Source organism: Musca domestica, unplaced genomic scaffold, assembly GCF_030504385.1.
Source record: "Musca domestica strain aabys unplaced genomic scaffold, Musca_domestica.polishedcontigs.V.1.1 27, whole genome shotgun sequence".
Lineage (NCBI taxonomy): Eukaryota > Metazoa > Arthropoda > Insecta > Diptera > Muscidae > Musca > Musca domestica.
In genome coordinates, this window is record NW_026712286.1 from 523,963 (window position 1) to 547,883 (window position 23,921).

The 23,921-nt window shown below is 35.5% G+C and overlaps 3 protein-coding genes across 4 annotated transcripts in view; 2 read left to right on the forward strand and 1 right to left on the reverse strand.

Annotated features, from left to right (window-relative positions):
* The window catches only part of LOC101895237 (cyclic AMP response element-binding protein A), a 113,634-nt gene that overhangs the window by 53,197 nt on the left and 36,516 nt on the right, over window positions 1-23,921 (forward strand). The window lies entirely within an intron of this gene.
* On the forward strand, window positions 11,806-12,704 carry LOC101894797 (uncharacterized). The gene is made up of 2 exons (XM_005177150.4): window positions 11,806-11,992; window positions 12,050-12,704. The coding sequence occupies exons 1-2, from the start codon at window positions 11,887-11,889 to the stop codon at window positions 12,424-12,426; spliced, it is 483 nt and encodes a 160-aa protein (XP_005177207.3). The 5' UTR covers window positions 11,806-11,886; the 3' UTR covers window positions 12,427-12,704.
* LOC101895063 (myosin-10) lies at window positions 16,018-20,101 on the reverse strand. The gene is made up of 3 exons (XM_005177151.3): window positions 16,662-20,101; window positions 16,484-16,603; window positions 16,018-16,427 (listed from the first exon to the last, which is right to left on the reverse strand). The coding sequence occupies exons 1-3, from the start codon at window positions 19,953-19,955 to the stop codon at window positions 16,173-16,175; spliced, it is 3,669 nt and encodes a 1,222-aa protein (XP_005177208.1). The 5' UTR covers window positions 19,956-20,101; the 3' UTR covers window positions 16,018-16,172.

A 23,921-nucleotide genomic window follows, 5' to 3' on the forward strand; every position in this document is an offset into this window, starting at 1 on the left:
TCATGGATTAAATGTTTATTCCGCATGTTTAACAGAGCTACATGTCTGTCTGACTTTTTGGTTTTGGTTTTTCGTCAACTGTGACTGTTCAGCCGCGTTTTTTTACGTTTGAGAATATTGTTTAATCGGTTCCGACGAGCCCTTTTGTTTGTTAAGTTGATTCTATTACGTAATGAGATTGAGACAGATTCTAAGCTAAGTCGCCATTTGAAATGATCTATATGGGTCAAGGTTTTGGTATCGCGTTTATATATCGGTGTTTCGAAAATATTGGTATTTTGAAGGTATTTCAAGTGGGAGTCAATTTCCCAAAAACTGTCTATATGGACGTATACAGGTAATACGGAAATCATTAACCGGTGACCCCTGATTTGAACTCAATTTCGAAATTTGAATTTGATTGATTTATGCGATGGCTCCAGGATTCGGATTCGCTCTGAAGGCCCAAACTACTTGCATAGCATGTTGTTGTTCCGTCTTCAAAGTTAATGGAAAAGTTTCAAAACTGTATGTAACCCCCATATTCCAAAGGTTAAGCGAAATTCCATCAACGCGATAATAACACTCGATTTTGCGTATTTTGATGAGATAGCCCACATTTTTTAGCGAGATTGCATTCTTCAATTGACGAATTCTTCTTCCTTCTTGTGAAATAAAAATGGTATCGAAATAGAAGATTTGCAAAACGCACCGTCTTTTAATTCGAAGAAAAGAAATGTACAATTGAAATAATTTCAATGATGAGTGAATATATTCAGATTCAGCAAATCAAAATTCATTAAAAAAAGACATTTGGAAGTTTCTATCCAGCAAATAATCAATTCAGTAGCAAATAAAGGATATACTAAACACCATCCTAACATGGACATCTTATCAAGGGTTTGAGCTTAGGATTTTTCTGATTGGACATGTATGCGTACATCATGCACTCAACCACTGTTGCGAACATTAATTGCAGTTTAACGACATGTATGGGCATCGGAAAATCCTTCGTATTTTTTTTGTGGGCATGAAGCTTTTATTACTTGTAGAACTAAGAGTGGCACATATGCTTATGTGTATGTATATGTTGCACTTTTACAGACAAATGTTATGAGCAGCGTGACCGTTGTGCCACTAAAGTATCAATTTTGCCACTTTTTTGGGCTTTGATACCTTTGTACCACTTATTTATTTTGATCCTAAATGAGCCACTTTTTTGAATTTTTGTGCCACTTTTTTATACATTGTGCCACCTTTTTTATACCCTCCACCATAGTAGGAAGGGTATATTAAGTTTGTCATTCCGTTTGTAACACCTCGAAATATATATTTTAGACCCCACAAAGTATACATATTCTTGCTCAGCAGTAAAATTCTACGTAGATTTATCAATGTCCGTCCGTCTGTCCGTCTGTGGAAATCAGTCTAGCTTCCGAACGAAATGAAGTAAGTGCAGGTCTACGTCTTCGTATAGCCCCATATAACGGTACCCCCGATATTCGGCATTTGGATGATTTTAGCGACATTTTTTATCGGAATTGTTTCAAACTTGGTATTTGAAGTTCGTAATAGATACTAAAGCATAGGACAGGAGATTGTCTGTGTAGGTTCACGCCTTCTTATAGTCCCCTATATAACGGTACCCCGATATTAGGTATTTTGAAGATTTTAGCGACATTATTTAAGGAACTATTTCAAATTCTGTATTTGAACTTCGTAATGGATACTACAGCCTATGCCGGAAAATTGTCTGTGCAGGTCCACGTTTTATAACCCCAATGCACCTCCCTATATTCGGTATTTTATTTATTCTAGCTACATCATAAACAGATTTTTTTTTCAAGTTTCGCATTTAAATATTATAATAGCTTATGACAAAATTTGCCTATGCAGGCCCACGTCGTCGTACAGACCCTAATATACGGCTACATTCGGTATTTTTAAGATTTTAACAGAATTTTTAACCGATTTTATTTTTTTTTGTGAAAATTGCAAAATTTTTATCACATGGTGGAGGGTATTCAAAGTTCGGCCCGGCCGAACTTACAACTTTTTTACTTGTTTTAAATAAAATGTGAAATAAATTGTGCCACTTTCTGTGCCACCATTTAAAGTGAAATGTGCCACTTTTTTTAAGAAATTATACTTTTTGTGATACTTTTTGAAAATTTCCAGCGGTCACACTGGTTATGAGATAGGATAATGCCACAAGTCTTTATTTTAAATGACGTATTTTGGTATTGCTATCATTATATAACACAATATCAGTGCCTAGAAAGAGTTGACCTACCACATATAATGTGCCTCATTTTGTGGCTTCCTTGTAGTGTCATTACTTTTGGGTACGTTCCTCATTTGTGCCCACTAAGAGGGATCAGAGTTTGGATAAACATGAAGGTGGATTCATTTTGTTTATGTTGACGTCGATGTTAGATGGAACATTGTGGGTGCACGCATAATTTTTTCTTAAATGTGGACCTCATTAAAATTCCCAAAGCAACAACGGATGGGTTGCAACAAATCAATGGTGCTGACAATTTTATTGATTGTTAAATGTACGTTTTTGTCTAGATTACCATTGGAGTTCTCACGTATGTACATAACGATAAAAATACAATTTGGTCATGATGGTGATTTATGGTGCAATTGAAAAATTATATTTACTTTGCGGCATAATTCATAAATAGGTTTTGACATTCCATCGTTTCTTGGTGTGTTTAGGCAGTTTTTAGAGAAACCGTTGCTCAGAACCCTTCCAGTGTTTTGTTAGTGGCAAAATCGGACACCTTTGCCTTAAGAACACATTGACGGCATTTATTTCCGCCACCATTTACTATTAAATCACAATAGCAAAATCCAAAAATAAGGTGTGTGCGTGTGTGTGTGTGTGTGTGTAAATAGGTTTTCAGGTTTTTGTTATAAACATTAAGACGAATACGGAACAATAGCGTCAAATATGTACAAACAATTTGCGTACGGTAAGCATGTTGTTATGTTGCTTCATTGTTTTGGTTAACTACGAAAATTAAACCACTCCCAACTGTAAAGGAATTAAATACGGTACATACATTCGACATTTGGCACACATTCTAAACATAAGTACGGATATATGGTTGGTATGGTGATCGATCAAACGCCTTACATTTTCACCGAAATTGAAATTGGGGGCTATACGAAAAAACTTTGGCTGATATAGCCCATCTTCTTACTAGATCTTTCTCTATTTCAATTCTTTCGGAAGATAGCGCGATAACAGTAGATGGATGGACAGAAATTGCTCAATCGGATTTTCCGGTGATCGTGAATATATACTTTCTTGGTTAATATACCCCCCCCCCCATATTATGCGTGAGGTAAAGAAATAATAAAAATAAAACATCAGCTATGTTACCAAGTGTAGCGCCACACAGAATTTGTTTGGAATTCTTTATTTCGATTTCAATCTCAATTATAGCTTTATATAATTGATTGAAACTTAAATTCAGGCTAGATGAATGATATTCTTGAACAAATTTAAAAGGTTTCTGTTGTGTGTGAATTCGTACGATTGTGGATTAACACACACACACATACACACGCAAACCGCCATAACATCTTCAAGAGCACAAACTTTTTACAAAATTCCATCAATAGTCGATGAAACACATAATAGCCCGACGAAGCACATTCAGAGATTGAGCGGGGTAACAAAAATACACAATAGAGAAATTTTATAGAGGTAAATAACCTTAGACAACGAACCTCGGCAAAACAGATAGTATCGCCCAAGCGACCGATCGACCGACCGACCGACATTCATCTGAAATTGTTTCTTTTACTTAGAATGATTTATGCATATCGATGGGCACTAGTACAGGAGAGGGTAACGAGTAAAGAAAGCAATTCAAATGAGCACAATGGGTGATCTCAATTGAGCGTTTGGCTTGCTGGACAGTTTTGAAATACACATTTTTTCAATTACCCCGCTTCTAGGGCGATATTTGTAATATGCTTGGGCAACTTTCATTTTTGTTCTGGCCAATTTAGTCTCTCCTACTATAATTAGCAAATTTTAGGCACTGCTAAGCTGGTGCTGCAGACGCAACACTGTCACTGCTACCGGTCGGATGGTCGATCATTCGCTTGACCCTGTTCGATCGGTCTCATGGAAATATCTGTACCGAAACTAAAACCGAAAATGAAAATTGAAAATGATCAATCCATTTGATGGATAATTAAGTTTCCATAGAAAGTGTTCGGCAATTAGATAATGATGTGTGTGTGTGTGTGTTCTCTTGCTGCAGAGAACAAACTAATGGTGGTATTAAGTGTCACAACGTCTTTAGCTGCCAGTTCAACGGGCAATTGCCACAGACTGCCTCGGACGAACTTTCTTTGGAATATTTAATGTTTCTATGCCTTTTTTTCTTTAAAATGTTGATGCATTGCTGATGCTGATTCAATGATTAGTGTTTCTGGGTACAATTTCTCCCAAGGGTGTGTGTGTGTGTTTTCTCGGTCACCACATTTCAAATTCGACTGAACTTTCACCCAGTTATATAGGAATTCTTTTGCAATTATTTTGTATTCGGACGAACACAAACAATTAAACTGCACAGTTTAAACATTTGTTGGGGTTAGGATCATTCTGAGGGAGATTGTAAATATTAATATTAAATTTTAGTCTCAAATTAAACAGTTCAGTGTAACCCAAATAGTTGGCCGGCATGGTGTCCGTCTAGTCATCTAAGAATCATGCTTGGCTCGTCGAAGTGATAAAGTGGGTTGTTATTGTCCAACAACACAGTTCAACTTTAACCCCAGCCGATTTTACATCATTCATTTTGCATAAATGTTCATCAACAGCAACGGCCATAAAAACTCAAGTCTTGGACGAAGAGAGTTGTGCATCGATTGAGATTTGCGGGTGATGTTGTCTTGATGGAAATGCCTTTTCATCCACGCTGTGGGATACTTTTGCGGTGGCCCTCAGTCAAAAATCTGCAACAGCACCGATTAGATTGAACAGAGAACTTCAATGATTTTCTCTCAAAGCGTTAGAATGGGTTCAAATGTCATGCTTTTTATTTGGGAAAACAGACACAGCCACTTCCACAACCCAGTGCAAGAACAATTACTTATTTATGAGATTTAATAGTACAGGAACAAATGTCTGCATATTTATTGGCCTGATCGAAAGGGGAAACGTGAAGCATTTTTTACTAATGTTGAAAATGTTGTGCGACATTTATTTTTCATGGCAGCGCCACATAACTCAAAACAAAGTAATTTACCGCGAACAGAAATTAAATATTGATCTGGGGTGTTGACGTCGCTTATTGACGAACTTGTGGGCGAAAAAGCAAAACAGCTGACAAAACAACGGGATTAAGTTTAAATAGTAAAAACCCTCCACCATAAGAGAGAGGGTATTTTAGCTTGATCATTCCGTTTGAAATACGTCGAAACTATTGTCGTACGTCCATCTTCATGGTAGGGGTGTTTAAGATAAATGAATGAATTCTGGCACAGATTTTTGTGGTACTACTAAGATGGCATATATCGGCCATTAGGCCTCCTTCAAAGGTTTAGATCCCAAATTCCAACCAAATCAGATGTAAATTGATATTCCGACCTATCATTTGGGTAGCTTAAGGGCTCGCAAAAAAACATTCCATGTTGGTCCACTTTTTGGTATGATTCCCATATAACGGTGCCTCATGATTTTAAATATTTTGATGATTTTGACCCCGAAAAGTTGGTAGTTTAACTTCTCGCGAAAAACATACCCTCATATGAAGGAATCTTCAACTTTTTGAGGATTTTGGATAAAGTCGCCGCCATATGCAGGAATAATTAGAATATTCATTTCTAATTTACAAGGGGTCTTTCCAATTGACTTGGAGGTGCGAAAAAACTGTTGTGTCTTCGTTTCATGCAATACACATGGAACAAATCCAGCAATGGGTTTACAATTTAAGTCACAAATATAATCCGAATTATCATTCGGCTCGAAGCAATTGCGAAGCTATTTTATTCGCTAAACACATATATATGGCGCACGGGACACTTAGGTCTGGCGCGGACGATATGTATATATGTTCGGTATAAACATTTGTATGTTTGTATTTTATTTCCAAGTCTTCTGACACGACTGTCAATTTTTAATCAACATTACTCAAGTTTTGTAATGCGATTACAGTTGAGAAGTCTAGCTCTTGGATTAAATAAAGATATCAGTGTGATTTGAACGCACATGTGTGTACATTAGACTGCCCCAAACAAAGCACAAACACACACACACACACATTTTTAAATTTATTTTTTACTGCAAAAATTAAACATTGCTAATAAAGTCAATAAGAAAGTAAAAATATTGTCTACAATATGCAACCGCTTGAGCAAATTATTATTATTTTTTTTTTTTTTTGCAATGCAAGAGTAGTTTCTAAAGTTATTTCAAAACTGTTGGAGCATATTTTTACAATTTCATGTTGATTGGAAATATTGGGATCATTGTACCTATGAAACACCTAAAATCGTCTAAGTATACAAATGGTTTGATCTTTAATAAAGGGTATGAAATTGCCAGAATTTCGTCTAAGCTGAGCAAGAAATGCAACGAGAACCCACCAATGTTCTTATAAAAATTCGAGGATAGAAATTAGGATAAAATACAAAACTGTTTGGGACAGTCTAATGTACGTATTGAGTGCACACATGTACTATGCACCTATTTTTACGCGAAGAAACGTGTGGGTGTCAAATAAAACAACATTTCATTTACAAAGGTATCTATACAAAGAGAATCCACTCTTGCAGAAGTTTCGCCTGTGACTTACCTAACATAATTTCTTCGGAATTAGGTATAGATTTTTCATAAAAACCCTGTGTGGCAAAAAACAAAAAACGAAGACAAGACGAGTGCGTGTGGGAGGCGAATGCAAGACAGAGTGCATGGGTAAAGAGGAGTATACATGCTTGCATACACTAATGATAAAAATAGTAGGTACATTATGTAATTGTTTGTTACATTTTAATATCCAGCATCCCAACAATAATGAAAACCAACAATTGAAGGTATATAAGTTCCACCGAAGGCTACGCTTCTAATAAGTTATAAATCTAGAATTGTGTGAACGGAAAGGTACATTAAACTGAAACCATACTTATTTGAAAATGGGGATTAGGTTATCGGAAGGGTTTTTTTACTCTTAAGGTTTAGTGTACCCGCCATGTATAAGATCCCAAAAGTGTAAGAAAAAGCCTATTTTTACACAAGAGGAGTATTTTTTTATCTTTTGGTCAATTAAACTGCCCGTTTGATCTATACGGCATTGATTCATATTCATTACAGCTGGATTCTTACCATATGACAATATAAAAATAAAATGTTTTCATTTGAAATTTATTTTTCTTTATAAATGTTTTCTTTTCACATCTTATTGTTCTACCTTAAAAACAATACTATAATGCGTACTTGTTATTTTGGCCATGGGTGTATGTATGCATGCCAGACATCAATCCCAGTTAATGATCGCAACAATATGCCGTCGAATTCATTGTCGCTTTAACGATCATCTTTAGCGCACGTACGCAAATGACGTGGAGGCTCAGACGTCTGAGAGTCGTCGAGTCGCAAACGATATTTTCCCATAAAAAATAATAAGTCTAAGTGAAATGAAAATTGCGACCAGAATGCACACACCCGTTTGTGTCGCAAAGAAAAACGCTGGCCGTTCAGATGTGGCCATGCAACGCAAGTTATGTCCCGAAACGTGCATATTCATGCTCATATGCAAACAAACACGCTTAATGCTGCCGCCGGTTTCCTAGGGAAATGTTATGTCGTAAGTTTATGGCTTTTGGGCGACACTAACACATCACACACATAGTATCTGCTGTAGACGTAGTGGTGGTGGTGGTAATGACAATTTTCTTTTCGCTCACGATAACGTTTTTACACCACTACGAGTCATAATCGTAAAAATGTTTATAATTTACTTCTTAAATAATCGGCATATTGCAAATATTGGTTAACTCCATTTTCAGAATATTCGAGTTTGCCATGCTGTATATTAAGACAGTCTCTACAAAAACCTCCAGAGTATCTCCAGGGTAACCACATGAGAACTTTCACCTCTCATAATTGGTTTCTACACTCGATCGGAGTCTACAATGTTGACTGATAATGTTTAATTGATCAATTATATAGTTAGTGTGGCTGCGACCATTAATAATTTGTCAATCGAGTGGTACGGGCTGGTGTCAAAACCAGCAAAAGAAATGCGAAAAAGTTGGTCTCTGACCTTAAAGGCAGTTCCACTTATCACGCTTTGAGAAAATCTTTTTTATGTTATTGCCACTCTCATATCCAACTCGATTTGATAGTCAAAACTGGGAAATAAAAGCAATTAAAATGCGAATTAACCGATACTTGGATTCTAGCAACGATATGGCAGGAATTAAGTAGCGTCACTTGGCTGGAAATATATTGAGACATACACACAACTGATTTATAGCAAATACATCAACTTCATTCACATTTTCTGCAAAACTATAACCCGAAATACAATTCTAGGGACGGTGCAACCATCCTTTCACCCGCCACTAGAAATATGTTTGCATGTGCGCATGCGTAAAGTATTGGCTATCCCATTGATATGTCTGTTCAATAGAGGCAACGTGCCGTAGTCGCATTGTCCTCCCCGGCTTGGAAAAATGCAAAAGGAAAACATAAACTTTTAATCGTTACGATGCTATCACAAAAACACTGCGCATTATGCCCCCGGGGAGAATTTTCGGTGTGCGAATAGAAAATGAAACAACAGCAAGGAAGCAACTGAAAACGAAGAACATCTGTCATAACTGCAATAGACCATCTACACTTACAAAAAAATATTCATTGATTAGACAGCAAAGTATATAAAAAAAGCATGTAACGAAATGTAAGGAATGACAGTCATAACTAGTTACAAGTCAACCCAACAACTGATTATTTTTATACCCTACACCACAAGGTGGTCAGGGTATTATGTCTTTGTACATTTATTCCCAAATTTATTTTTTTTTTCCAAATTTTATCGAAATCGGTTCAGATTTGGATATAGCTCCCATATATATATGTTCGTCCGATTTGTCTTATATTGTGCACCAAACGTGTAATGTAAGTCCGAATGGAATGGAATTTGGCACTTACGACCAAATTAAACCTAGAAACAAGTACGTCAAATTTAGGTTCATCAACGGTATGCTTGAATTGGAAGTAATGCACTTTTTTCGGAATGCAATTTTTCTCCATGTATACATGGAACTGGTGAGTTGGGGGTTGTGTGTTCACAGAATTCGCTTGTCGGCCTGTGGACTACACTGCTGCATTGGACTGATTTTCCATGAACTGTAGAAGATTTTATGGATTTGAGCATGAAGATTGAAGTTTTGAGATATTCACACCTTGTTAAAAACATATTAAAGCTGTAACATGTTTGAGGAGCCTTTCCATAATGGCAGAGCTAAGCCTCGACTGAAACACAATAGGAATTGAAACTGGCAAAACGTCATTGATCTACCATCGACAGAAACCGCCAGCAGCATAGATGGTCACCTCATGGGTGCTTGTGGTACGATTGTGTCCTCAGTGGATGCTTTTGATGACTGTGTTTTGGTTCTTGGTCTACAGCGTGGATGTCGAACAGAGCGATAGTGCTTACACAGAGGTGGAGGGCGAGAAAACTCACTTTTGGGTGTCTTTAGAAAATTGCAAATAGCACACACACAAGCGCATACTTTGTTTTTCATTCCTTTTCTCAATCTGACGTGCCAATATGGGAGTTTTCTGAGTATCTATCTAGTGAGACATACACGATGGATGTGTTGGGACCTTTTTTAAATTTGCTGTGCCAAAAAGTGTTAAGCTCTATGGCTTCATTAGTATACCATCCCCACCCCCGCACAACAGTCATTGGCAGGCGGAGTGTTTTGTGTCTTAATGTTCGGCCTGGCCTGCCAAAGGCGGGGCAAGGAAGGACAGCCTAAAATTACAAATTCGTCATAGCGATGTGATGGAAGAGGACATCAAGCAATACCGCCACCTCTGTCATCTGTACACTTTCATCAAGCGACAATAGAACCAAGAAAATGCTCTGCCCCACCCTACTGCCAGAGTCCGGAGTTCGCTGAACAACTCCCGTTCGTTGCACCAAATAAATTGTTATTGTCGTGTACAGCACCAGATGGATGATGCAGACCAAAGATTTATTTTATGATGAGAGAGAAAAGAAAAAAAGAGAATATGAGTTAAGCAAATAATATAATTTTCGAATATTCATACAATTAATGAATTCACTTGATATTAACAAAAATCGCTAAAAAATGTTGCGCTGCATACCTAATGTAAAAATGCTAAGCACAACGGTCGCAGACAAGGATTCTTATCCCCAAAAAATCCAAGGGGGATGGCGGTTTTGCTTATATCCACCTCATTAAATCTAACATAATTAAACATAGTGAAGACAGGCTCCGGCGATTGAGGCTGTCAGTGAAGAGCGTCGAACGTTTATCTTCTCATATAATTGCCGCAATTGTCATTTGTGGTTGAGAGAAGTTGTTGCAGGGTGAGGGGCCTCAAATTTCCTCACCTCACTCACCAACAACCTACTGTTTAGACCTATTAAAGGATGCATAAGAGGAAATAAAAGAACGTGAAATTGCTAAAGAAACCGGCACAGCCAGAAAGATCGATTAACTTCGAAGGAAATGGAAAAAAATACAACCCTACAGGAGAGTCTTATTCTGTCATATAGACTTCGTAGACATTCAACAACTTGTAAAAACCCGATTTTTTACCAAAATCAGAAAAAAATTGGTTCATTTTAATCCCTAAATATTTTTTTAACATCTCTGAAAACAAATGACTTCTATTCTGCCCCTAATTTTGCAAAGATCCGTCCATAATTGCGACCAATCTGCCGATTCGCAGCATATATTTGATAATAAATATTTTCACAGACATCGATACACATGTAAATGCAGCCACAATTTATTTAGGTAACAATCCACTCGTCTATCTACTTCGTCGTAGACAGAACGAGAATTTTCGATGACTTCATTCCTTTTGTCATTGAACGTGTCAAAAATCTATTAATTTTTTGTAGAAACATTTTGAAGCATTTTCAAAACATTATTATCAACAACAATAACATTTCAAGAAAATTATATCGGCATTGACGAACTCTCTGATACCCTTCAGCTGAAATACCAGATTGCGGTTGTAGGACACTTTTCACACTTCTATTGGAGCAAATTTAATCTCAAATTTAATAGCATTTTTGATTGGATGTTAAAACGACCATAAATAAAGCAAATAGGGAACTTAAATTGAGTGGATTCCCCCACAGAAAACAATGACAGCAAAAACAAAACTTAGATAATGACAGAGGTGAGGAAGACGACTTGTTTACAGACATATGGGTAAACAGTCGAGTGTGCTTATTGCGAACCCGCTTGAGCCGATGTATTCTGATATGAGTCATGCAAAATGTGCTTTTCATGAAATACGAAGTATTTTTTGGTTCCGAATTACCCACAAAAAGCTGCCAACAGCATCGAGGCTCCAACTAGTAAAAATAATCGGATGATCGTTCAAATTGGTTCCCACTGTATCTATATACTGAGTGCTGGGTACTTCACATTGACTAGAGTGGCGAATATATTTTCGCGTTAAAAATAATTTAATAAGCAAGCAATAACAAATTGAAATTGTTTGCGATTCTTTTGTTTCATTTCAGTTTTGCAGGCCGTTCACTAGTCTCTCCCTCCCTCAGTGACAAACGCTGCTCAGTAAGTCACAGAACTTTGATTAGAATACATCGTCAAACAAACAACAACGTAGTAGATCGAGAGCAGATTTATTTTGTGCTTTTGAAGATGGTCGCAAAGAAGCTAATATTCGCTTTATTCGTAGGTATTTTATGTTCGGTTTACGCCCGGTCTGTTTCCGTTATTGGGGATGTACACATTGTGGCCGAAAATGGTATCATATGATTTACGCAATATATCAAGTCTAGGAAATAATAGCAATTTCACCTAGATAACTTCCAATGTGATCAGTTAAGATGTCCCCTGGATGCCGAACGGTGCTTGGTGACCAAAGAAAATGACCCCAAAGATCCATCGATTTTAGTACGTACGAACATATGCTACTCGAAGAATGGCGTTGAACTTGACAAATTATCGACGAGACAAACCGTGGATCCAAATAGTCAAATAAAAGTGCGCATTGAAGGTTATCGCAACGGTCTGGTCAGTTCAATTAATATTGGAAATTCCGTAACTTCCAACGATTTCGACTCGGAAGAATTTGAAGCCGAAATGGAAAAATTTAATCACGATCTCAACAAAGGAATGGAGGAATTGAATAAAGGTCTGAATCAAATGAGTTATAATTTGGCTCATATGTTCGATTAATTGCGGTTGTAGATCGAGAAAAACTACCCAATTTCATAATTAAATTTAAACATGTGAAAGACATAAAAAAACTTTCTCCACTTTTAAGGTCTGAAAAATATTTTAGATACTAGCTGATTCCGTTTCGCTTATTTTAACTTCGTCCTTCTATGCTAACGCGTTGAAACTTTTAAATTGACAATATTCTTTATTTTATTGTGTAATGGGTTAATATTGGGCACATTTCTTCAGAAACATTTTTAATAAACTTACTAACTGGCGACTTTGATTTGATTTAATTTTTGCATTTACTGTGCTGTATAAATGTGTATAAGTGGACTTGTGCCAATTTTGAGTTATTGGTAGCACATATTTTAATTATTTAGACATTTTTTTCGATTCGCAAGAATCGAATATGTCATATGGCAAGGCATGTAAAAATACTAAATTGTAGTCCATTCAGTGGTATGTACCCTCTAAATTCGGATAATTGGAGGTTACCGTTATGTGAAGGCTATTCGAAAATTTCTGCTTATGTTTCGAAAATTAATCTGTTTCAAAACTTCATTTTAGCTACGATAACCGATGTTTGTTTCGTAATGATATCGAAAAAATAAATCGCAAAATTAGTAGATGCTTACTGGTTCTGGAACAGAGTAAATATTTTAAAAATGTTATATGCTACTAACGCCATCTAACGGAACATAACAATAACATTGAACACAATCTGGTTCGATTTTTGAACAACGTGATAACATACTTTTGTACTCACGACCGCGACATTTTGCGAGACATTGTAATAATGCAATGGTCCTTATCGTTGTATATTATATCGTTGCTCAAAATAATGTTTTGAATCTGATAAATAAAAAAGACGTATCAAAATTATAACGTGGAAACAAAACTTGTATGTCTTTTTATTAAGATTCTCTTGTGGAATATTCTGATTTTGGGAACCCTGTATCTAATCAAGTACTCCTCTTAATACTTTAAACCGATAGTCGTGTAAAAACCCACAACACTACTATAAACAAACCATTTCATATACCTGTGACGATAGGACATATGTGTTGTGTTTACTACGCACACATTCGCATCTTAAAAGAAGAACAAAATATACTAAAATACACATCAATAGCCATAGAAATGTACAATGCGTTGAAGATATTGCATTCTTGGTTGAGATTTTGTGCTGCAAAGAAGGAAAAAGAAACATTTTGTTTGTTCGATGTTTTCATTTCTGCTGAGTGGAAAGCATTGATAATGTCTTTTAGAATGATCGTGAGGACTAGAAATTCAGATTGTTTTGAATTGCGGTGCATTAAAAAGTGGTCATGTATTGTGAGGAAGTCCAAATGTCAATATAAACAAATGGTGGCTCTGAGGCAAGAGTAAATATGCAACGAATTTGTAGCTTGTAATGGCGATGCTTGTAATGGCGACACAACATTTCAACAAAGTAGGTGTGACTGGAGGTCCCATCTTTTAGTGCAGCAGCGTAAGGTGAGTTTGTGGTGTTAGAGGATACAAAATTTAAATGTGATCTATATTTGCAGGGTTCATTCAAGAATAGCAAACGTTTATGAGTCATGATGTCAAGAATCTCCATGCAAACGGAAGTCAAAAATCTTCAATACGGTTCAAAGCAACAACAGTATGCTAGATATGATGTCTTGTATTAATTAAGAAGCTTGATAATTAATATGTAAAATGTAAAAAATACTTATTTTAATATTATTGCCATTACTTCGTCGTTAAAAGAACGGAATCATGTTGGAGTCCCTTAACTGTCTTCCGTGGAGTCTAAAATCGACAACTCGACAAAAAAAGTTTAGGGATTTTTTTTTTAAATTGAAATGATTCATTTCTTTTTGAAATTTTTTTCATTCAAGAACTAAAACGACATAATATCCCCATTTTGTGTAAATATACTCTTGGAATTTAGTGTACGAAAGGGTTGTCTTTAAATTCTAATATATTATAGAAACCTAATTCAAGTCTAATTCGAGTAACTGTCTCCACTTTATCTGGAGTGCTTTTAAAACTTGTTATTTTATTGAATTCTTTAACAGGAAACACTGCAATGATAAGTTACGTTGTTTAAAATGCAATAAATTATTAAATTGCTTAGTCCTATTTTTACTATCGCCATTTTAAGGTAATGTAATAGGGACGTTTTCTTCAAAAACTACGCAAACATATTTTATGTGGGTGATAAAAACCCAAAAATATAAAGTAATACATTAACAGTCCATATTTATAGGAAAACGAACAACAACAATTGTTTACTTCCACTCAGTTTTCCAAGTAGCAACAACACCAATTGTCTGCATTTGGCAACACCAAAACCCAAGGGCATTAGAAAGAATTTAGGTACATCTTTTTTCATACCTGAACAAACGAAATATGTATTTCTTTCGGCGTAACCTTCGAATCTCATAAAAACCTAAAAACCTATAACCTCATTACTTAAATACGTTTCACCTTAAAATAATATACCTGGTATCACAATTTGTAAGATTTTTAATCGGATTTTGTGTATAAGCCTAATTCTTCCATATTTCGAATATTTTTCACATAACATTAATAAATTTGAAATCAGGTATATAGAATTAGATCTGTGCTAAATTTCAAACGTCTATTTGATTCGGACATTGCATACATAAAATAATCGACGAGGTACATGAAATTCCTTTATAAATTCTGTCACACTTTGTATATTATAGGCGTTTTGTTCGTGTTCAGTGGTTTTGACTCAAATAATTTAGTTCAACGTCATACAACAACAGAATTAAAATAATATTTTTCATTAAATTAATTGTTATGACGATCAAAGCTTCGAATCGTGACAACAAAGATTATATCTTCTGTTCTCCATTTCATATATTGAATCGACAATAAATAGGAATGTTTCTAAGTTTTTCAAAAAATTACATTTCAGTAGTGCGATATTATTAAAGTCATTCACATCATGCGGTACATCAATATTTATTTAAATATCATTATCTGTTGCATTTTAATGGATCTCATTTTGAGTTCAGCTATTAATACAATTTCTTATATTGAAAATATCAATTTTTCCTACGACAACGGTAATTTCAATTAACTAGCATAAAACATACATCTTATGTAATATTTACCATTTAAGATCGATGGATTTGTGGTGGTATTGAATGCCCTTCTAATACATTTGGATGCAGAATTCAACGTCATACCGATTCTGGTAATAAAACATTAGTACACTCAGTTTACACTTGCTTCGATGAAAATACAGTCAATATAATGAGCGTCAATGCAACTAATGAGATGATAAGCCCTAGAATTATTGATATTGACATTGAATCCTACAAAGGTGCAGTATCACTTTACTCCACTGGATATGGTTTAGGGGGCCATGAAAATGCCAATGGAGTAATATCGCCAGATAGTTGGGTTCAGTTAATACAAAGTGCTCAGGATAATAGGAGAGTTGTTGAGGAATCTAATGTCTAACCTTCATTTCTAGGTAGGTAGACATGAGTAGGTCGAAATTTATATTCGATAACTATATCATGAATATATGGCTAAGGAATAATTAATTCCACATAAAATTATATGCCTTTGGGGTCAATATTTTGTAATGTAAACTCTTCGCTTTTGCTTTTTATTTTATGTATTTATAGACAACAAAAGTCATGAAAAAGGTACGGAAATAATAAAAACAATAAATAATACAAAAAATAAAATCTTAAAATATTGGCACTTGAAAGGTAAGTCGGGATAATTAGTTATTGAAATCTTTCTGTCGCAGCTTTCAATTCATCCATTAGAGAAGGAGGAACTGTTAATGAAGCTGTGTTGATGAAGGAAGGGGATATTTTTTGAGCGTATGACGTTAAAAATGTTTGCAAATCGTTACGTAAATCATCAATACTTGATTCCATTTTTCTGCAATTTGGCACACATTTATTACTACGCTGAATCAAGTCGAGAATTACGTGTGTCGCAGGCCTCTTTGTTACCATGGCAGATTGTCGTATTAGCTGAAAAGTGGCACATAGCATGAATAACATTTCAATATTAAAGCGTTACAAAATACCTTTTTATAGTCATCAATCAAATTGGATACCTCGTAAGTGGGTGTATCATGTTGTGATGATTTGTCCATGTCCGAAGATTTACTTTTCGTTCGTTCAATTGATAATTCCTGTTGAAGTTCCTAGTGGATTTAAAATTTTCCGTAAGTAAAATATATAATTACAAAAATGTACACTTACCCTTATTATATTTTGACTTTTTTCGTATTTCAAACGGAGTTCTTCCAGATTCCGTTTAGTATTTTGCATTTCTTTGAGTTCCTGCTTTGCTCTGTACTGTTCTTCGCACAATATCACGGTTTTGTGTTCATTTGCTTTCAGCGATTTCTTGAGAGCACTGACATTTGCCAATAAAGAGTGTATATGCTCGTCATATCTTTGCATTTTTCGGACATATTCAGCTTCTAGTACTTTCGTCAATATTCGAATGTGATCGTCTTGGACCTGTTTTTCATTATCTGAACATTGTACAATCTTATTGTCAGAGTTATTTTCATTGCCAAATGTAAGTTGCGGAAGAAAGACTGCTTCACGTCTTGTCATTTTTATTTCATGTAGCTCATTTTCCAGTTCTCGAACACGATTTGTCAACTCATCCCTTTCCTGAATTGTCTTTTCTAGCTGTGTGTTTAATGATCGCACTTCCTTTTTGTAGTCCCCTATTTCAGTAGCATAATCTTCGTCATAGTTCTGCTGAATTCTATTATTTTGTTCCTGTAGTATTTCATTAATTTCCTGCTGTTTCTGTATTTCATCTTGGCATTGCAACAACTGTTTGTTCAACGTTGTCACTTCATCCTGGAATGCACGTTTTATTTGTTCTTTTTCCCGTTGTCTTCTGATTTCTTGTATAGCCGCCAGTTCTTCCAATTTCTTAAGCTCTTCATTTTGTTCGGCAAACACTTCGTTCAAGTCTTCCAATTCCATCCTTTTTAGTTCGAGTTCTTTACGTGTTTGTTCCTCCAAAAGCTGAACATTGCGAAGGGAATTTAGCATATCTTCCCAGTCTGATTGGTTATCTTGTAGACATTGTATTTTAGAACTTTGCAAATCCGACAATTTGCGTAAAATTTGCATACGTTCTTCGGACTTGAGCGAATCGTTTTGTAAGAACTGTTCTTGTTTATTCTGTAGATCTTCAATTTGTTCCCTTAAATATTTTACTTCTTGATAAGTTTCCTCTTGACTTTCAATGTCGCATTGTACTGCCTGATGGGATTTTGCTGGTTTTGAAGACTTTAATTCTTCTAATTTTTGTTTCATAGTTTCCAAACGATTCCTTGACTCTTCTAATTGTTTTTTTAGTGTTGCTTTTACACAGATTTCCTTGCCCAGATTAGCCTTCAACGCTCGATTTTCTAAAAATATGTGATCACTTAATGTCTTATTTTCTTGTAGAACTTCAACATTCTTCTCCGCTTTATATAGATGAGAATCGTTGTTCAGTAGTCGAATTTGCAAATCTCCAACTTTTTTATCCTGCCCTTCTAATAGTTCTTGTAGTGACAAACATTTTTGGGTCATGTCCCGGATGTCCTGTTCAAGTTTTAGAGTTCTGGCTTCATTTTCTATTTCCACAATTCGTTGTTTTAGGGCGTTATTTTCATCTAATAAGGTTTCTAAATCGCGGATTTCTTCTCCGTCCCCTCTTAAATACCTCAATATTTTTTTATTCTTATCCAGAACACATTCAAAAATGTCTACATTTTCCTGTAATTTTGTATATTGATATCTCAAATCACCATCCCTGTCAGATGTTCGATGTCCTTGTGGATCAAATGGACAGTCTTCAATTGCCATAGCCATTATGTTGGAACCATGACTATCGAAAGCATCTTGATGTGGCATAAACTCTTTTGAAAGTTCAACGAAATTGTTACAATTGTTGTCTCCCTTTGAGGCCTCCTGTGAATGTGGTATTACAACACTTAACTCTGCCTGGATCGCTTCGAATTCTTTTTTCATTTGAACATTTTCTTCCACACTCTGCTTTAGCTGATTTTCAAGTTTTTGCATTTTTTCGACGAGATTAGCCGTCTGCTGTAAGTATCCCTTAAGTTTTTGCCTCAATTCCTGTATTTCTCTCTGATCGTTCTCACGCTGGAATTTAAGTTTACTTTGCTCCATTTCACATAGTTCCAATTTGAACTTTGTTTCCTTATATAGCTGTTGTAAGCTTGCAAACTGATCTTTAGTGGATTTTAACTCCTGACAGATATTTTCAAAGTTTCGCTTATGTTTCAATACTTCCATGAGACTATTTTCCTTTTCCTGAACGAGTATCTGATTTTTATATTGTAGCTCATCTATTTGTTTGGCTTGAAGACTATCCGATTCCCGGATTTCTTGTAGCTCTAGCTGACACGAATCCAGGGAAAAATTTAATTGTTCAATTAGTCTTTGTTGTTGTTCGTGTTGTGCTTGTAGTTCTTGCAAATTTTCTAGCTCTACTTCCAAACTACTAATGCGATTTTTCAAATCAATTATTTCCAATGATTTAGAATTGATGTCTTCATTGTATTTTAAACTTAACCTATGAACTTCGTCTAAATCATGTTCGTTGCTAATTGTATCCCTAAACTTACTCTGTATCTGCGTGATCTCCTCTTCTTTAAATTTTACTAGTTTTTCTTGTATTTCCAGCTGTTCCTTGAGAGTCACCAAGCTTTTTTGTAAATTAAGCTTATCGGTCAATGCTAGTGAAAGTCGCGTTTCAGATTCCACTAATCTACAATCCATTTGATACCGTTCCTTTGAGAATTCAGCGCACCTTTTTGTAATGCACTTATTGTCAAATTCAAGGTCAGCTAGACATTTCTGCATTTTCATGATTTGTTCATCTTTTTCATCTGTTAACGTCTTGAAGTCGTTTAGAAGGGCTTTCTTTTGTTTTCTAAGAACTGCGATCAGTTTTTGTTGGTCACTAATAATTGACAATTGTTGTTGTATTTGGAAATCGGTAGAGTTGCTGTCAATTATACTGACATCTTTTCTAAGCTCACAGTCGTTTTTACTTGCTTCCTGATATGTTTCGGCTTCTCTTTCTAATTCACTGCACTTTTCATATAGACGTAGACATTCTTTTTGTAGCTTTTGATTTTCTTCCATGTATTTTCGTTCTCTGCTATATATCCTCTCAAGGTCTTCCAGTCTGCTCGCCTTCTGCTGACGCAGCTCCTGCCTATACCATTGTTCCGATTTCGATAAACGCTCCAATTCACTACGAAGTTTGTTGACATCTTTAAGAACTGTATGCAGGGAGTCATCTCGTTTTAGTTTTGACCTAATATGGCTGGAGTCGGTGTCGGATTCAAATGCAGTATCGCTGTTGTTGGAACTGCATGTATACAGACCAGAATCACTGCACATCAAGGGAAAATTATTGTGAACATGTTGACTAGAATATTGCGAACTTGATGACGTTCTTTGCCTGGGTTTGTGGAAGCCCGCGGCTTCCTCAGCTGCTTTGTCCATTGCTGCTGTTAAACCTTTTCCATGATGAACTTGTTCAGAGTTTTTACAAACTTGAAAATGATTTATTTTCTTGTTTTTCTTGTTATGATATCATAAACACCACAAAACAAACGTATACACGTATAGAGTTCAATGTCGGCATCAATCAGCTGTGTGGCGCCGTTATTGGTGCGATACGAAGCTACATTCCAACCACCACCGAAACACAATAAAAACGCCAACGACGCACAAAATGAAAATTTTTTTATACTTCAATGTAAAATTAATTCTGGAACATTTTCCTCAAAAAATAAACATAAACTGGAATGTCTAGATAAAAAGCTATATAGTTTATTGAAAAGTATGTTATTACTTTTAGAAAGACAATAGCTGAGTTCAACGTTTAATTTTTAATCAATGCTTTTGAATTGTTTTACAAGGATTAAGATCATGTTTTGGGGTTTCTGTGCAATTCGTTTGATAGAACTTGTGGAACTTCTTGTAATTTAACATTAATTGAATGCGATGAACGAAAACTCCGTACCATTTTAAGTATCCTTGGGTTTTCGTTTTAAAAAAGTACAACTTTTCCGATGAGTTATTTACTTCAATATGCAGAACTGATAAAGACACTTTTTAAAATGTGCGGCCACGAAGCGTACTGTGTAATTATTTGGCTCTTCTTTTGTTGTCGTAAAATGGATTTCTGGTTAGGTTAGGTCATCCACTTAATATAAAGGGAGGAGGAGGGGTTGTGGGATATTAGTCTAAACTTCGCACACCGTAATATTTGAATCGCATTTCGGTCAGATACCAAAGTGAATAATGTCCTATAACGGTTTCTTGCACTTTTCCCATAAAGGCAACAACAAATTAAATGTAAAATGATTCCCCGATTTTCTTCAAACTTGGTATATTTAATTTGTCTGCAAATATTAGTTTAAATATGGGATATATCGGCTCAATTTTACTGGCTATAGCTTTCTTTAATTGCACGTTTAAATATCTGGATTAAGCACGATGAGATGGGGTTAAAAATTGAAATAAAATATTTTACATGCAAATAAAACAATTTTATTTCATATTTTTCCTTATTCCATACTCCATTTGAGCGCTTCACCTCCATCAAATTAAGTGACACTGTGAGCTTGAATCACTGCGAGACACAATGAATTGAGATGAAATTGCCAAATAGAAATGACCTTTGGCATTGTTTTTTCTGTTGAAAATGTTTGTAAAGGTTAAAATGCGTTTGAGTGTTTGTGGAGAGCTTTGTTTGAAAACGTAGCGTTTGTTATTGCGGCTATTTGTTGGTGTCAAAGTACCAAATGTAAAGCCAATCGAAACCTTAAATCGGGGACTAAAAAACCAATACCACGCATTACATTAGATCATTCATTGGTAAAATGGGATAGATCTTTACCACTACCACGGTAGAATGCATAAGTTATTTTTAAAGACATATATTAGATTTCATTAACATATTTCAATAAGTTTTGCAACGATTGCCATTTGTGAAAAAAGGAGATGTACGAATAATAATAAGTTTATGACTTCCCAAAATTTCAAACTTTAAAAGGAAATTAACATTCCAGAAGGAGCAGCTTGATATTGTCCATTTCGGTATATTTGTTATTGACACATGTGCTATAGTTTTGTGGTGAAAAACGAGTCTTATGGAGCACAGTAAGATGGAAGAGGCATGGCGTAGAAATTATTATAGCATATTCCTCATTAACGTCAATGAAACGAACAGTTTTGATTTCTCTATAGTACGCTGTGTTGAAATTAAAAAAAAAAAGTAAAGTCTTAAAGTCGGTCGGGGCCGACTTTATGATACCCTACACCACTTTCCTAATTTAGTATAGCTGCGCATAACAATTAAAAGTTTTTATCGGAGAATTCAATCATACACGCTATGATTATAATTATAATTTAAAGTTCAAAGGGCTAAATATGCCGAAGCATTTGAATCTTTTAAATTTGGATTTGTATTACCCATTTGGTGCACAATTAATTTGAAATCGGATAAAGATATACATGGGAGCTATATCCAAATCTCGATTAAATTTGGCAAAAATATTTCTGAGCTGTATTTGATATATTTCCTTGAATATCTTTGTTACGGAGTGCATATTACGGCTGTGGGTAACAAATATGACAAATCGGATGAACAGTATATATGGGAGCTATAGCTATATCTGAACCGATCTTCATCAAATTTGCCATACTACCTTCTAGACTCAATTCGGTCGTAAGTGCCAAATTTCATCCAATTTGGGTAAATATTAGAAGTTTGGTGTACAATAAAAAGTAAATCGGACGAAGTTATATATGGGAGCTATATCCAAATCTGAACCGATCTCGATAAAATTTAGCAAATGTATTTCTGAGATGTATTTGATATATCTCCCCAAATATTGTTGTTACAGAGTGCATATTACGGCTGCGGAGGACAAAAATAACAAATCGGATGATCAATATATATGGGAGCTATAGCTATATCTGAACCGATTTCGATCAAATTTGGCATACTTATTTTCAGGTCCAATCTGATCGTATGTGCAAAATTCCATACTATTCGGACTGATATTACACGTTTGGTGCACAATAAAAAGCAAATCGGACGAAGATATATATGGGAGCTATATCTAAATTTTGACCGATTATCTCCAATAGGGTTCGTCCTTGGGCCAAACAAATGATTTGTGCATAATTTCATCTGGATAGGGCAATTAATGCGAACTGTACTTTGTTTACAAAAATACATGGACAGACGGACGGACATGCATAAATCAACTCAGAATGTGATTCTATGCAGATCATCAAAAGGAACTATGGGTCTATCTCCTTTCCTTTTGCCTGTTACAAACAAATGCACAAAGACATAATACCCACCTTGTGGTGTAGGGTATAACAAGAATCCTGTGAACCCCTAAAGTCGTTTATTTAGATTTCAATTTATATATTTTGCTTTCAAATCATGCCTGGCTTTACATGCAAGTGTATAATAGAATAATTAGGGAAGCAAGTTCAACTTATTCCAGTCGTCAGTATGATGAACAATATAAGCATTCCTCTTCCAAACTGCCTAAGATCAAGATCGATATGGTGGATAATGCCCACTTTGGATATTATATTGAAACCCATACAAATGAATCGGCAAACCTATTTTCACCCCTTTAAATAGAGAACATTACATGCAACAGTTTGTGGTGAGAAGGATTTCCGGTGCGCAGAGCATGACAATTCAAAAATACAGATAACCTTGGTAGTTTTGGCAGGGTAAAAACTATTCGAGCACAACCAAACAACTACCTCAACTTGTGTTCGCTGGTTCGCCTGGTGGCTGTTTCTGTTTTTTTTTTTTTTTTCTCTTTAAGACAAAATACTCCTCCTCTATTTTCCTGACGAGACTACAACGGCAGGGTCAATGAATTCTTATGCTTCAACCAAAATATTGAAATGTTGTTGTTGTCGATTAAAAATCATTTTTTTTTGTTGGTATACAAAGCATTATGAGCGAGTGTGCGTGCGTGCGTTTGTCTATTGTGGTGGTATAGGTGTGCGGTTTGGTCAATATGTGCTTCTGAAAAAAGGTTAATACCTGCGGGACAAACTGTCTTTAAAGAACCGGTGATTGGTTACTGGTTTTGATCGACATGATCAGCAATGAGAAGTTACAGGTTCATGTAGTATACCCGTGTTTCAACATCTGTGTCTGTATCCCATTTTTGACATGCGTCGATAAACCAAATGCGATTGAAATCAAAATACCTACCACAAGTTTACAAATTTATTTTATTAACGCTTAAGTGAGAAGCACGGAACCACATCAAGTAAGAGCCCAACAAACACCAACAGAGAAAGAGAAAGAAGAGAGGTTGTAGACAAAGTCAAACGGATCTTTAAAATGTGACTTCTCATTTGCATAAGTTTAGAATAAAGCCCAAAGGGGCCATCGTAATATTAATTAATGTGCGACCC

What these genes read in the sequence shown, in the direction of transcription:
- LOC101894797 (XM_005177150.4), top strand. Translation starts at nt 11,887, where the DNA reads ATGGTCGCAAAGAAGCTAATATTCGCTTTATTCGTAGGTATTTTATGT. An exon ending in ACACATTGTGGCCGAAAATG is followed by an intron (nt 11,993 to 12,049) that starts GTATCATATGAT and finishes AATTTCACCTAG; the next exon opens with ATAACTTCCAATGTGATCAG.
- LOC101895063 (XM_005177151.3), bottom strand. Translation starts at nt 19,955, where the DNA reads ATGGACAAAGCAGCTGAGGAAGCCGCGGGCTTCCACAAACCCAGGCAA. An exon ending in AAAGTCAAAATATAATAAGG is followed by an intron (nt 16,604 to 16,661) that starts GTAAGTGTACAT and finishes TAAATCCACTAG; the next exon opens with GAACTTCAACAGGAATTATC. An exon ending in TGATTGATGACTATAAAAAG is followed by an intron (nt 16,428 to 16,483) that starts GTATTTTGTAAC and finishes GCCACTTTTCAG; the next exon opens with CTAATACGACAATCTGCCAT.